Source organism: Gopherus flavomarginatus, chromosome 2 (assembly GCF_025201925.1).
Source record: "Gopherus flavomarginatus isolate rGopFla2 chromosome 2, rGopFla2.mat.asm, whole genome shotgun sequence".
NCBI classification, from domain to species: domain Eukaryota; kingdom Metazoa; phylum Chordata; order Testudines; family Testudinidae; genus Gopherus; species Gopherus flavomarginatus.
The window spans coordinates 107165478-107178743 of NC_066618.1; the positions used below are offsets into that span (position 1 = coordinate 107165478).

Genomic DNA, 13266 nt, shown 5'->3' on the forward strand with positions numbered 1-13266 from the left:
ATTGAGTCTTGTCTTGTTTACAATGGGTCTCCTATCTCCAGTCTGAACCGAATGCAAATGAAGGATTGTAAGACAGAAGTAACAGAACAGTGAACACAGCAGGGGCAGAGAACCTTACCTTGAGGTACATATCAAATATTTACTTGAGTATATTTGGGTAGGGAGGAAAGGGCTGCCCTGGCACCCTTCTCTGAAGAAGTAAGAGGATAGCGCTTTTGCTTAATGAAAAAAAGGGGTGTAGGCTGGCGAGAATTTGGGTGAGATAAACATTGTTAGATTAAAGTCACTTGTTAGTCAAGTTTAGTGTCTAGAAAGCATGTTATGATTTTGTTTTCCATGTAACCATTTTTTCCAATATTCACAGAGTCTAAGGCCAGAAGGGACCATTTTGATCATCTGATCTTACCACCTGTATAACACAGGGCCATAGAACTTCCCCAAAATAATTCCCATGATTCTTTTCTGAACCCTCTCCAATTTATCAAAGTCCTTCTTGAATTGTGGGCACCAAAAAAGAACACAGTATACAGTATTCAAGCAGCAGTCGCACCAGTGCCAAATTCAGCGGTAAAATAACCCTTCTGCTCTTATGCAAGATCCCCCTGTTTAATTGTCCCAGGATCTCATTAGCTCTTTTGGCCACAGAGTCACACTAGGAGCTCATATTCAGCTAATTATCCTCCACGACTCCCAAATATTTTTCAGAGTCACTGCTTCCCAGGATAGAGTCCCCCATCCTGTAAGGCTGCCCTACATTCTTTGTTCCTAGATATATACATTTACATTTAGCCATATTCAAATGTGTATTGTTCACTTGCACCCAGTTTACCAAGTGATTTAGATATTCTTACTCACTATTACTTGAATCACTATTCTTTGATAATAAACATTCTTGTTTTCACTATATATATGTACACACACCCCTATGTTAAGCAAAGTGATGGTACTCAGTTGAATCTTACAAGCTGGTATGTACTGTCCTTTGAGAACAGCAGCTCTGGCAATACTGTGAGTGTTCAGTGGATAAGGGGCTGGAAACTGAGTATTTGGGGGTTGGTGTGTGCCTGTCGCTCCTTGTACACAGAGAGCAAGGCCTGCAGGGAGCCAAGAAAGCTTGTACTCCCAGAGGTTGTTGGTTTCAGGGAGCTAATCCACAGCAGGCACAGACAAGACTGCTTCACACTAAGGGTAGGTGGTGTTGAGGTCCTACGCAACCCTGGGTACCCCTGGGGAGCATCACAAACCTCCACGCCATTTAGGAGATGTCGGAATTCAGGACAGATGAAAGCACTCCCTGCATATGCTGCATCAATATGCATCCAGATATTCTCCTTATTGCCTGGAAAAAAATGAAGGAAATTAAATAAGCAAAGACAGCTTTTTTCTTTAAAACATTTTCTTAATTTGCATTAGACCAAGTGACTAGAGGGGATTTGCAGTCCCTGCATTTTTGGGGTTTTTTTGCCATTCATATTTTATCAATTCAGTTAGGACAGAGATCTAAGAGGTCACATCACATAGGTCTCTGTTCTACTAAAGAATCCATGCACACAGACCCTCCACAGTTCTATTAGCAGGATCGAGCCCTTGGACACTCCATTTACTATTAACTTGCAATACAAAATCTTAATTTGTGATCAATTCAGGATGCTTAAAAATATGTATTTCTTTAAAAAAAACTAGTGATGTTAATTAATTTCTATAAAGAACTCTCTCAATTTTTGTAACTGGAATAGCAACACAAGTTTTAACTTTGCTGGCCCTTTTTAGCAATGGCAAGAGCTCCAAGAGGATACATTCTTATATAACATGAGTTTCCAGGGTCCTAACAGAGTGAACAAACTATTTACAGCAACCAATTTATTTTGGGATATTAAACTATGAACAAACTTTGTTCTTACCCATGAGCAAACTTTGACGTATTACAAATCTGTTACCTTAAATTATTCAATAAGTTGTTTTTGCAAAAATATTTCAGAATATGGATCTCACAGTTCACTCTATGCGACTGTTCATTGACAGTAAGTCATATGGCAATATTTCTAGTCCCTGAGTGGACGACATTGAAACAAGTCAACAAAATCAATCACAACAGCCACCACACACTTCTGGTGCATATTTTTTTTTGCATTACACACACACACACACACACACACACACACTTTAATCAATATTCACATGCAAAGATTAGTTACACACGTACTTGGATTCTTGTGAACTAAAATTCATTTGCATAAATGTTTGCAAAAAACACATTAAAAAATGTGTATCCCCTCCAAGTTAATTCTCAGCTTTTATTTGAACAAATGTTTGAGATTATTTTTGTTGTTTTGCACTGAGTTCACCTAGCTGTGGGCATATCCCTCATTTTATGACTTATACATATGTACATTGAGGGTGAAGTTCACCCCTGTGCAGAGGGGCTGGGACCTTTGTGTCCTAACTGATACAAAGTGACAGAGGGGCACAGGGAAGGACACACAATTCAGCTTTTTTTCATTCTGCTTCAGGTGAAGCTTTTCTGACTCATGCAGAACAGACCAAAGAAAGGAGCCACAAAGTCAGGGCCGGTTCCAGGTGCCAGCTCAGCAAGCAGATGCTTGGGGCGGCCAAGGGGAAGGGGCGGCACGTCAGGCTCTTCAGTGGCAATTCGGCAGCGGATCCCTCAGTCCCTCTCAGAGGGACGGACCTGCCGCCGAATTGTCGTCGAAGAAGAAAGCGGCACAGTGGAGCTGCTGCTGATTGCGATCGCGGCTTCTTCTTTTTTTTTTCCCTTGCCGCCGGGGGCGGCAAAAACCCTGGAGCCGGCCCTGCACAAAGTCAAGCATGTAAGCATTTTGTGGTCCCAAAATATGTCGTCACAAAGGAGGGTTTTTTAAAAACAAAACTTTGAAGCTATGGCCCTCTTTCTTACCAGTTAGTGATCTGGCCTAAAAGTACAAGTTTGCTTCTTGAAGCAATATTAGAAAATAACTGCAAGTGAAAGATTTATAGACAGAATTATTGCCAATGGATACCGACACTGCATAACACCCAGGAAATGAATCAGCAAGAGACTGTACCTTATATTTAAATTTTAGAGAGAAGCAACAGGGAATGACTTACAAATAGGACCCAGTTCTAACAGTCTGTCAAAGGAGCAACAAGGTGTGGTTCCAAGTGTTGCACAAAACTGAAGAGAAAAACAAAGGGCAAAACTTTAAAATCAAATTTTCCAGCAAAGACAATTACCAACCCAGAAACAGCAAGCCACAAAGACCTCAAGGAATAGAAAGAACTCTGGTGATTTAGGACTTCTGAATACCCACACATAATTGCAGCCTTCTAATCAATACCTACCCAACAACTGAACTGCAGTGTGTCTTTCTGGATACAAGATGGTTCCAGAGTTTATGGGAGATTGCACCAAGGATTTTGATTCCACATATATCTCCAAACACTAATTTCAGCTACGCAGGTGTCAATCTATAATAGCTCTACTGAAGTCAATGAAATTCACTCTAATTTATGCTGGTATAACTGAGCTCAGAATGTGGTTTAAGGATAAGTTACTGGCGCTATCACAAGGTGGTGATTTTCTCACAGTCCCTTCTCTTCCAGGGTCATGCTAAACACTCAAAGTCAGCTTCCCTGACTCTTCCCCATGTGTGTGTGTCTTTCTCTTCTAAACTGTCTGCAGCACTATGAACACAATGGGCCAAGTGCAGATGTGATGTAAATAATGGAGGAAGTTTCACATTAGCAGGAAGATATAAGTGGGTGAATGTAAGCTGTTGTAACTTCCCCTGAGAGGAGTGAAAATGTGGAGTGAAAGCAAGCAACAAGAGAGTGTAAGCTAAAGTGTGGGGGCTGCTTTATCTTTTATATTACTGTTATTCTGATAGATATAAGCATATATAGGCCCCAATGAAAATGGGGGCCCCTTTGTGCTAGGTGCTGTATAGACACACATGGTGAGAGACAGTCCATGCACTGGAGAGTTTACAGTCTAAATATATAAAGTAGACAAAGGAAGTAATATTATTCCTACTTTGTAGCTGGAGAATTGAGGCCCAAAGTGATTAATTATTCCCAGGTCTCACAGGAAGTCTGTGGCAGGGCCAACCCAAATGACTTGAATCCCAGTTCAGTGCCTTAAGCCAAAGAACATCCTTCTTACTATTGGTTGCTTCCCTTCTACAACCTTGTCCTTCTGGTTTGCCTTAGTCAATAAATTACACCAATTTATGCTCTCACAAATTTACCAACATGTAATCACAGTGTGCAATGTGCCTGTACTCTCATAAAAATATCTATCAATAGAATATGCACATTTAATCGTCACCCAGTAATCCACCTTGGGAGTAATAGACATACAGATGCAAACTAGGGAAAGATAAAAAAAAAAAAACAACCTAATGAACTTTTGCCCATAACACGTTCAAACATTTGTTGAAGTCTGAAAAAGCCTGGTTATTTCCCCCTCACCCAAAATTACCCATGCCTCCAACCTTCCTGCTTCTGCCTGAGACAGGAAACTAAGTGGTAAAATACAATGAGAAAGGCCAGAATACTGAAAGAACAGCCTAACTTGAAATAGGAAGTACAGGAAATCTGGCAGGATTTCTATTTCCAATTTGCAGACTTTAAAAAGGTTCATGTAAGGGGAAGCAGCCTACATTTTGAGTGTTAATCTGATGAGACCTTCCAAAACTTCCCATTACTAATATAAACATACAGTGGCATATCCGTCCATATTGAGTAGTTTTAAATTTGCTGTTAAGTTGATTTGCGATGAGATTTATACGCAGAGCCTCTCACTTAGGCTTTGGATAGACTAAGATTAAAGGTTTGTTATCAGGCATAAGGAAACATGTTCTAATACCTTTAAAGAGTGTAGTGTAGAACAAGCAGTGTATACTTTAACATATGCTAAGTTAGACAAGTTAAAGCCTAGGTGATTTTTCTCCTAAAAAGGAAAAACTTCATTCAGTTAAATTTATTTTTTTTAAATGGAAAACTTCAAACGACTTGCAGAAAAAATGCTATTCACTGTTCATCAAATTTTGACGGGAAATATTTGCCTAGCTCTCAGACTAACTTAGAGGCAAGCAACAGAACTTCAAATGTCAATTTTGGTAACTATTGCACTGCTCATCAAAGCTTGCAAGAAAGGAGAGCAAATACTATATTATGAGTAGGCTTTTAAAAACACAGGGCAATAGCCATCTCAAAACACATCTGCATCCATATTGTATGTATCTCCAACAATAACATTAATGTTCATTCCTGCTGGTACAGCTAGAAAAGAGATTTTTTTTTGTATTTATGTTTCATAAGAAGCACTCGGATATCATAGAGATGGCCAATCTAATTATACCTAGTAAAACAGTCCTCTGAGGTGGCCATATCCTGCCCTTGCATGACTTCATGCAGCCTTAAAAAAACATGAAAAATCACCAGACCAGGCACAGAACTTATTCCCTCAGCCTGATCATGACAAGAATGATAATTATACAGATATTCAAATTTTAGTCAACCATAAAAGAATTGCTACAGGCAAATGGATGATTAAAATTTGGCAGGACTGATCTAATAGGTCTTTTCAATCTATCTATTGTGAACCTTGTTGGAAACAAATGAGGTTCTGAAAACAAAGGATATGGCAAATACATAGACATGAGGATTTATTCACACACCGAGATAAAACTGTATACCAAAAGTAAGAGTTCTTAGCCTTATCCATATCACCATCCCCTTTCCATATTGGGAGCACCCTGGGTCCCACATCCCATTCAGAAATATGTGCAAGACAGGATGTTTGTAGCCCTCTGGTCCCTGTTTGCAACCTCTCTTTAGACCGAAGCATCCCAGGTATGAACCCCTGCCTTTAGGAATTATGGGGTACATTTTAAAAAGGGTTGAGGCTTGGTCTGTATTCTACTGGTGTAGTATGCACCCAGATCTTGTACCATAGATGAACTGAAAATGAACTAGAGTACTTGCATTGCTGGCTATTTGATTTGCTCCTATAGTCAGGAAGAGGCACGGGTATCAGATCGGCACCTTCAGTCGAACCGTAGGTACAAAAACAGGGATATAAATTGTGCAGGTGCAAATTGGGAGCTAAAAAAAGAGAGCACCCTTATGAAAATGGGGCTGTCTCGGTGCATGTGCACAAGTTGGCTATAAAGAACAATGATTACAATGTTCAGGTTACACAGTTAAGGACCCATGTCAGGAAATCCCAAAATTACTGTGGCACATGCAGTCATAACTCTGCTTCTTTGTACATAAGTATTATAATTAGATTACTAGCCTTCACCAAGAGGGTGCAGGAGAGGTGTCAGTGGTTAGTGAGGGACAATAAAGGGAAGCAAGATTATTGCTGAGCTCAATTCAGCCAGCTGAAAGATACTGTGTATTGGTGTCAGCACCATTATATGATTACACTAAGCTACAAACACGCTCTCTATAATCACTTTAAGGAATGTGCCATTATAGTCAGAGATTGTATACATTCAATACATATGCTCAGTTGTTTGAATAATGGCTTGTTCCATAAAGAATGGCTCAGCTGTTTAAATAATTTTAATGTTTTTTTCTGTAGGTGCATGAACCCCAAAGCCACCTGCATTAATTGCCAGAAACCACTTAAAGTAACAGCATCTGCTTTCTTCAGGGCTCTCGTTACCTTGCATCAGTACTAAACAATAAATCTAACCCAATTTGTAACTCATATTAGAGCAGCATAATCACATTTGTGCAGGGGACAGGGGACAGGCTGCATCTCAGAAATGGAACTGAGCGCTCCGAAAAGCCCAAGGCATTATCCTTTTCAGATTATGTTGTATAAATATAACACAGCCTTTGCTCTGATGTAAAGCAGCCAAATGCTTGCGTCAGTCACCTCGTATAGTATTTTCCTGAGTACATGACCTAAACCTGCACAAATATTTATAATGCCCTGCAGGTTTGTATTATAAATCTCAGGGAGCACCGCTTCCACAACTTCCAGGAGACTGGTGTCCCAGTGATACACAAGAGGGATTGCTCTGCCCACAGCTAGTGTCTGCCTACTTGCATTTCTAGAAGTTAGCTATGTACATTTTATGAGACTCAATAAAGGAATAGGGTTTATCATACAAAACCTACAGAGGTATTGAAGTAGTGAGATTATCGGTTAATGCAATGGGCATATAAGAAAACTAAGAAAGTTCATTTAATTTAAATATACTAAAGCAGGGATCGGCAACCTTTCAGAAGTGGCGTGCTGAGTCTTCATTTATTCACTCTGATTTAAGGTTTCCCGTGCCAGTAATACATTTTAATGTTTTTAGACGGTCTCTTTCTATAAGTCTATAATATATAACTAAACTATTATTGTATGTAAAGTAAATAAGGTTTTTTAAATGTGTAAGAAGCTTTATTTAAAATTAAATTAAAATGCAGCATCCCCCAGATCAGTGGCCAGGACCTGGCAGTGTGAGTGCCACTGAAAATCAGCTTGCATCCCGCCTTTGACATGCGTGCCATAGGTTGATTACCCCTGAACTAAAGCATGTGACATACTTTAGGAATTGATTAACAGTGATCTCTATGTAGGTGTCATATTTATTCATACTAACACTGAACAATGCACATTGAGCTAAATTCAGCCTGGTTTATCCCAGCTTCTATAATTCTGGTAGGGTGCAAGGAGCCTGCAAGGTTATTTCAGACCTGACATAGAGTTTTGAATGCTAAACTTCTTGTCATTTTACTGCAAATACAAGACCAATTAAAAAAAAAAAACAACCTCAGGATATTATACACTCAATTCAAAATCACTACCATGTAGTTGCTAAACTAGAGAGCTATTAATTTAACTATCCATCTCTTCCCCCCCACCCCAATACTATGCGCATCATATTGGGACCCATATTAATGAAATAGTTAACAGTGATGATAACTGTGCCTGTCTTTGTAATGCAGTTACAGAAAGCAAAGATGCCTTATCCAACTGAAACTGCAAGGGAAATTCAGCTAGGCAAACTAGAATTTGGCCAGGGCATGAAACTAGCACCATTACTCTTGTGACATCTACAATTTTTGATGATCATTTATAGTCAGGACCTCAGTTTTGCAACTTATCTGAGGGCTGGCACCTCCAGCAGCCTAGTGCTGATACAATCACTATCCACAGTGGTCTGGATGCCAAGTACCTGCTTGTGCATATCCTGTAAATCATCACTCAGCAAAGCTGTTTCTGCTAGAGTCATAAACAAGAAGGTGATCATATTGCAGCAGCAGGACACTGCAATAGCTCTTTGAAGTATATTGTAACATATACACCAGCTGCTGTCATGTACTGGCTTATGAAAGTCAATATACACACAGATTACTTATACACACCTAAGCGAATGTAGTTTATATGCAGTGGACTCTATTTTCCAACTTTTTAGAGCCTACATTAATGTACCGCGTTGCGCATTTGGACACTCAAACCAGCACTCAGACACCTAGTTTAAGCACTTTCATCTCAATTTGAGAGCCTAAGGCAAAGCACTTGAAACACCTAAGTTTCAGCATGCGCTTAATTCCCAATTAAGTCAATGGGATCTCAGCATGTGCTTAAGTGCTTTACCGAATTGGGGCCCAACTGCAGAGCTGGGCACCCTAGCATATTGGCCAAGTTTGGGGCTTGCTCCAAGGTGCTGAGTGCCTTCGACTCCTGCAAACTTCAGTTCCTCTCAGGGGTCACTCAGCACCTCATGGGATCGGGCTCGTTTGTCAATAGCCTGTGTAACTCCACTGTTTTAATTTGCTGAGTTATAGCGGTGGTTTGATTTTTTCAAACATCTTTTGGAATGGAAATATACACAGCTTTGAACTTGGGGAAATCAAATGAAAACTACTGCTCTGGCCTTGCTCCCAGCTTTTACTATACTTTGTGCTAAGTGCACCAATGAATAAATTGCTTGTGCTAAAAGACATCAGTGCTGGATATACAAGTTCAAAGATTCTTTTTTTTTTTTTTTAAATGCCAAACAGGTCTGATAACCAAACCTTACTTATTTGAAAAATCTATAACACTGTGACCAATCTATTTTAATTAGAGCTCTTGTTGCCTATCAGGCCCAGTAAACACTTGTGCCTGAATCTCTCCTCACTTATATTTCTATTAACTGTAATGGAATTATTCCTGATTTATACATGTACCTTTGAGAGGAGAATCTGGCCCATAAAACATACGGTTTTATTTTCCTTTTCCACCCTCTCTATTAAATCATTTTTGCTCAAGGGACTGCATGAACTTAGAGGCAACCCAGATCACTTATGTCAGCAGAACTTCAGCACTTGTGTGCAGAGCGCTATGTCGGTGGGAGACACTCTGACTCAGATATAGTTACCACCACTCGTTGAGCTGGTTTTATTATGTTGAAGGGAGAGCTCTCTCCCGTTGGCATAACACGGCTAACAAGAGATCTTACTGTAAGCTTGTAAGCAGGACCGGCGCTAGGGTTTTGAGCGCCCTAGATGGACGGCAATTTCGCCGCCCCGCGCGCTCGTCCTGCAGCTCTGGTGGAGCTGCCGCAGTGGTGCCTGCAGGCGGTCTGGTGCTCCGCGGCTCCGGTGGAGCTGCCGCAGTGGTGTCTGCAGGAGGTCCACCGGAGCTGCGCGAGCAGCCGACCGTCCGCAGACACGACTGCGGCAGCTCCGGACACCCTGGGCTGCCAGCTGCCGCGGTGGTGCCCTGACCCAGGGTCACTGCACCTCCGCGGCAGCCAGCAGCCCGGGGTTTCCCTGGGCCAGGGGACCCCCGCTCTTGGACTGCCACAGTGGTGCCCTGACCCAGGGGACACCCTGGGCTGCCGACTGCTGCCAGCAGCTCAGACTCCCTCTCTGTCCCAGCAGCAGTGGCTGCTCAACCATTTAAAAAAAATTTTGGGGGTGCTTTTTGGCGCCCTCAAATCTCGGTGCCCTAGGCAACCGCCTAGTCCGCCTAAATGGTTGCACCGGCCCTGCTTGTAAGTGTAGATATGGAAGGATCTATATGCTGTCACAAACTCTTATCTATCAGGGTTCCTTTTGCAGAACTTTCTGCTTTGACGCTGCATCTCCCTCTTGAGAGAAAGATCAGTGAAGAACAGGTGAGTAATAAGGTGGTGGAAGGCGTTTCCTTAGTAACGTGCGTATCTTTGTCACAGGAACAAAATAAAATAACCCCAAATTACTCAAGAACAAAAGAACTTGAAGAGCAGAAAAGGGAGCACGAATGGGACGCATGGGCTACTGCCCAGTATGAGAGAGAACGAGCATACTTCTTCAGTTAGGAGGCCAGCAGTAAGGATAATGAGATCTCATCTAATCCTCGCTGAGATGTTTTATGTATACAAATAAATGGAAGGGCTGACATTGGCCGTATTAACTCAGGCTTAGCCTATGCTTCCTTTCAAGGCTTGTATTGCACAGCAAAGCAACCAGTGGAGACAACATACAGTTTAAAAAAAGACATCCTTTGTAACAGTGTCACTGAATCTGTAAACAGATTATTTGATTTCCCTTTCCCACAGCTGCAAAAATTAACAGATGGTGAATATTTATGAGGAGAGTTCCATTGTGGGTGTGTAGATGAGGTTTGAGCAACAAAGCAACTCAATTAACTTTCTGATAGCACATGGAGAGATGATGCAGAATTGCAGTGTGTGAACGACATGCAGAAGCAAAACACTGAAGCATGCTGTTAAAAAAAATCAGAACAGCCTAATATACTTGTTAAACCAAACCAAACCAGCTAAACTTTCGCACTGCATGTAAAAACTGCTTATATGATGTTCTGTGCTGTATTTGCCCCAGTGGAGGGAACTGAGATCTCCATTACAAATGCATTTCTTCTGAGCAGGTTCTATGGCACAAGTAAATTCATGTGAGCAGCCTTAGTGATGGTGCCTTCATTTTGGACAAGAGTCTTATTTCCACTAGAAGGCAATTGGTGGAATTCACTTGGTCATCAAGATTATTCAATTCCTTTTCTCCAAGGCAAGAAAACAGCATCCCCCTACACTTGTGAAACATCTGTTGTGCTCATGCCAGGGTCTTTTAACATACCACAAAGTCAGAGCCCAAGGCAATCAAAATAAATCAAGCAAGCAAGCAAAAGATAAGATTTCCAAAAGTGTCCAGTGATTTAAGTTTTAAGTCCAATTTTCTAAAGTGACTTCAGACTGACTTTCACTGACAACTAGGTCCTTAAATCACTTTTGATAATGGGACTTAGAAGCCTAAATCACATAAGGTAAAATTTTCAAAAGGACCTAAGTAAACAGAGAAGATGAAATACAGGCTACTCTGAATCAAACAAGACTGCTCTGAACAGAAGCTGTGTAAAAATGGTATTGTGGGCTTGCACAAAATACCATATCAAATTTCTTCAGATGACAAGACAGGGCTTTTTCTAACTGCCAGCTTTTCTAACTGCCAGCCCTGTAGATTCAACTTGTAAGAGCCAAGATGGGCTTTACCCTTCGCTGCCACCACTACTGATAAAAGTTCTACTGGCATTACTCTCTCTGTACATAAACCCGTACAGCTCCATTGTCTTCAGCAGATTTGCGCAGGTATAAATTATTGGAAATTAGCAAACAATTATGTTGATGCATGATAACAGACTCTAGTTCACTCTCTCAGCGGTATTAACTCTTCAGGGCTAACAGGAGAAAAAATGTACTAAAAACTTATTGTAGTATAAAGTGATTGCATGATATTCTGAATTTACACAAGGAACAGATCCTCTGAATGAGAAAGTGCTATTTTTCATTAGTTACTCAAAGTGACTACACTTTAAAAAGACACTGTATTCAATCCGAAAGATCACATACTATGAACACTGTTCACTATACATGAATTCTGATGGGAAAGGAAAATAATGTTAATGTCAGTAGTGGTGACTTACAGCTCATTACTGACATTTGTCATCTTATTGAAAGGTAATACAGTCTCTCTATCTCTCACTCTCACACACATACACACACTGTCTGATATAGCCTCACCTTGCTGATGTTCAGGGCACACCCTGAGGCTTATTTATTTGCTAAAGTAGCGCTGAGTCTGGTGGTCTAGGGAGGAGTTCTGACTGCTGATATTTCAGTTTGACATTGTGTCATTTCGGGTGTTGATTTTATACATTTTTTTTTGACATGCACCTATATGCAATCCATAAACTCAAAAATAAATACACACATTTGTGACAATTGCAGTTTGGAAGTCCAATGTAAAAGATTATAACATAATATTTCAGGACAGAAGAAAGCCAAGATATTCACCCACATCAATCCACCTGTTTAGTCTAACATCCTCCGCCCCTTTAAATGCATCTTCTCTCTCTGCTTTAGTTCTATTCAAAGACACAGCCTCTATTTGGCAATCCATTATACACACCAGTTGCCATATGTGCAAAGAAATGTCTCCTAAACCTCCACAGTGCCTAAGGAATTCTGTTATTTTCTTTTCTTCTCTGCCCCTTTGCACCCATTTAAAAAGGAAAAAAAAAAGACTGTATGCAAAGTTCATGTACTGTGTAGAACATTCATGGAATGTTCATATTCTAACTAGTGTGCAGATCTGTACGTTCCTACATTACATACAGTATCATCTGGTCATCTTAAAAGTGGCCTATCAGATGCAATAAATCCATAGGTAAGATTGTTAAAGCCAGTACTTACAAAGAATGGGATAAGACCAGCAGCTCTGTCTTCATGCAAAACTTTCTTTAGGGCTGATCCGCGAACAGTGAATTTATCATCCGAAGGGATATTTTTAATCTTCACTCCACCAATTAATCCTGCCCTTTCCACTGATGAGTGGGCCTGCAATTAAATGGGTGGATTTTAAAACATGAACCTTTCACAGAAACCTGTTTTTAATTCTAACAAACCACATGTAATATTTTATGAGATCCACAATGCAATAGAATTGGGGATGTCCATACTAAAATCTCTAGTCAATGACAGTTGTGCCCTCTTATGCCAGGACTTAATTTAGCCCCGGCTACATTAGTTACAGATCCTGCTACACATGACAATATTCATTTCCCGGTATTTACTCTATGGTCTACATACTGCATTTACTGATGTCAATGCCAAACTCCCATTTACTGCGGTGGCCCTATTTCTGCAATGGAATATTCTTGAGGGACAATGGGTTTGATAAGATGCAAAGTATCTTGTGGAGGAATGCACTTGACACGCTTTTAGCCTCCCCTCAACCCCGTCTTGCACTGTGTTTGTCTATACATGCATTGTCTCC

General features: G+C 40.7%; 1 protein-coding gene across 1 annotated transcript in view; it reads right to left on the minus strand.

The window, feature by feature from the left end:
* The window catches only part of DDC (dopa decarboxylase), an 82590-nt gene that overhangs the window by 34959 nt on the left and 34365 nt on the right, over positions 1 to 13266 (minus strand). Inside the window, exons 6-8 of the mRNA XM_050937749.1 lie at positions 12684 to 12827; positions 3106 to 3172; positions 1245 to 1339 (exon numbers count right to left, since the gene is read on the minus strand). Of these exons, the coding sequence (XP_050793706.1) occupies positions 1245 to 1339; positions 3106 to 3172; positions 12684 to 12827 (306 nt within the window). The remainder of the gene's footprint in view (positions 1 to 1244; positions 1340 to 3105; positions 3173 to 12683; positions 12828 to 13266) is intronic.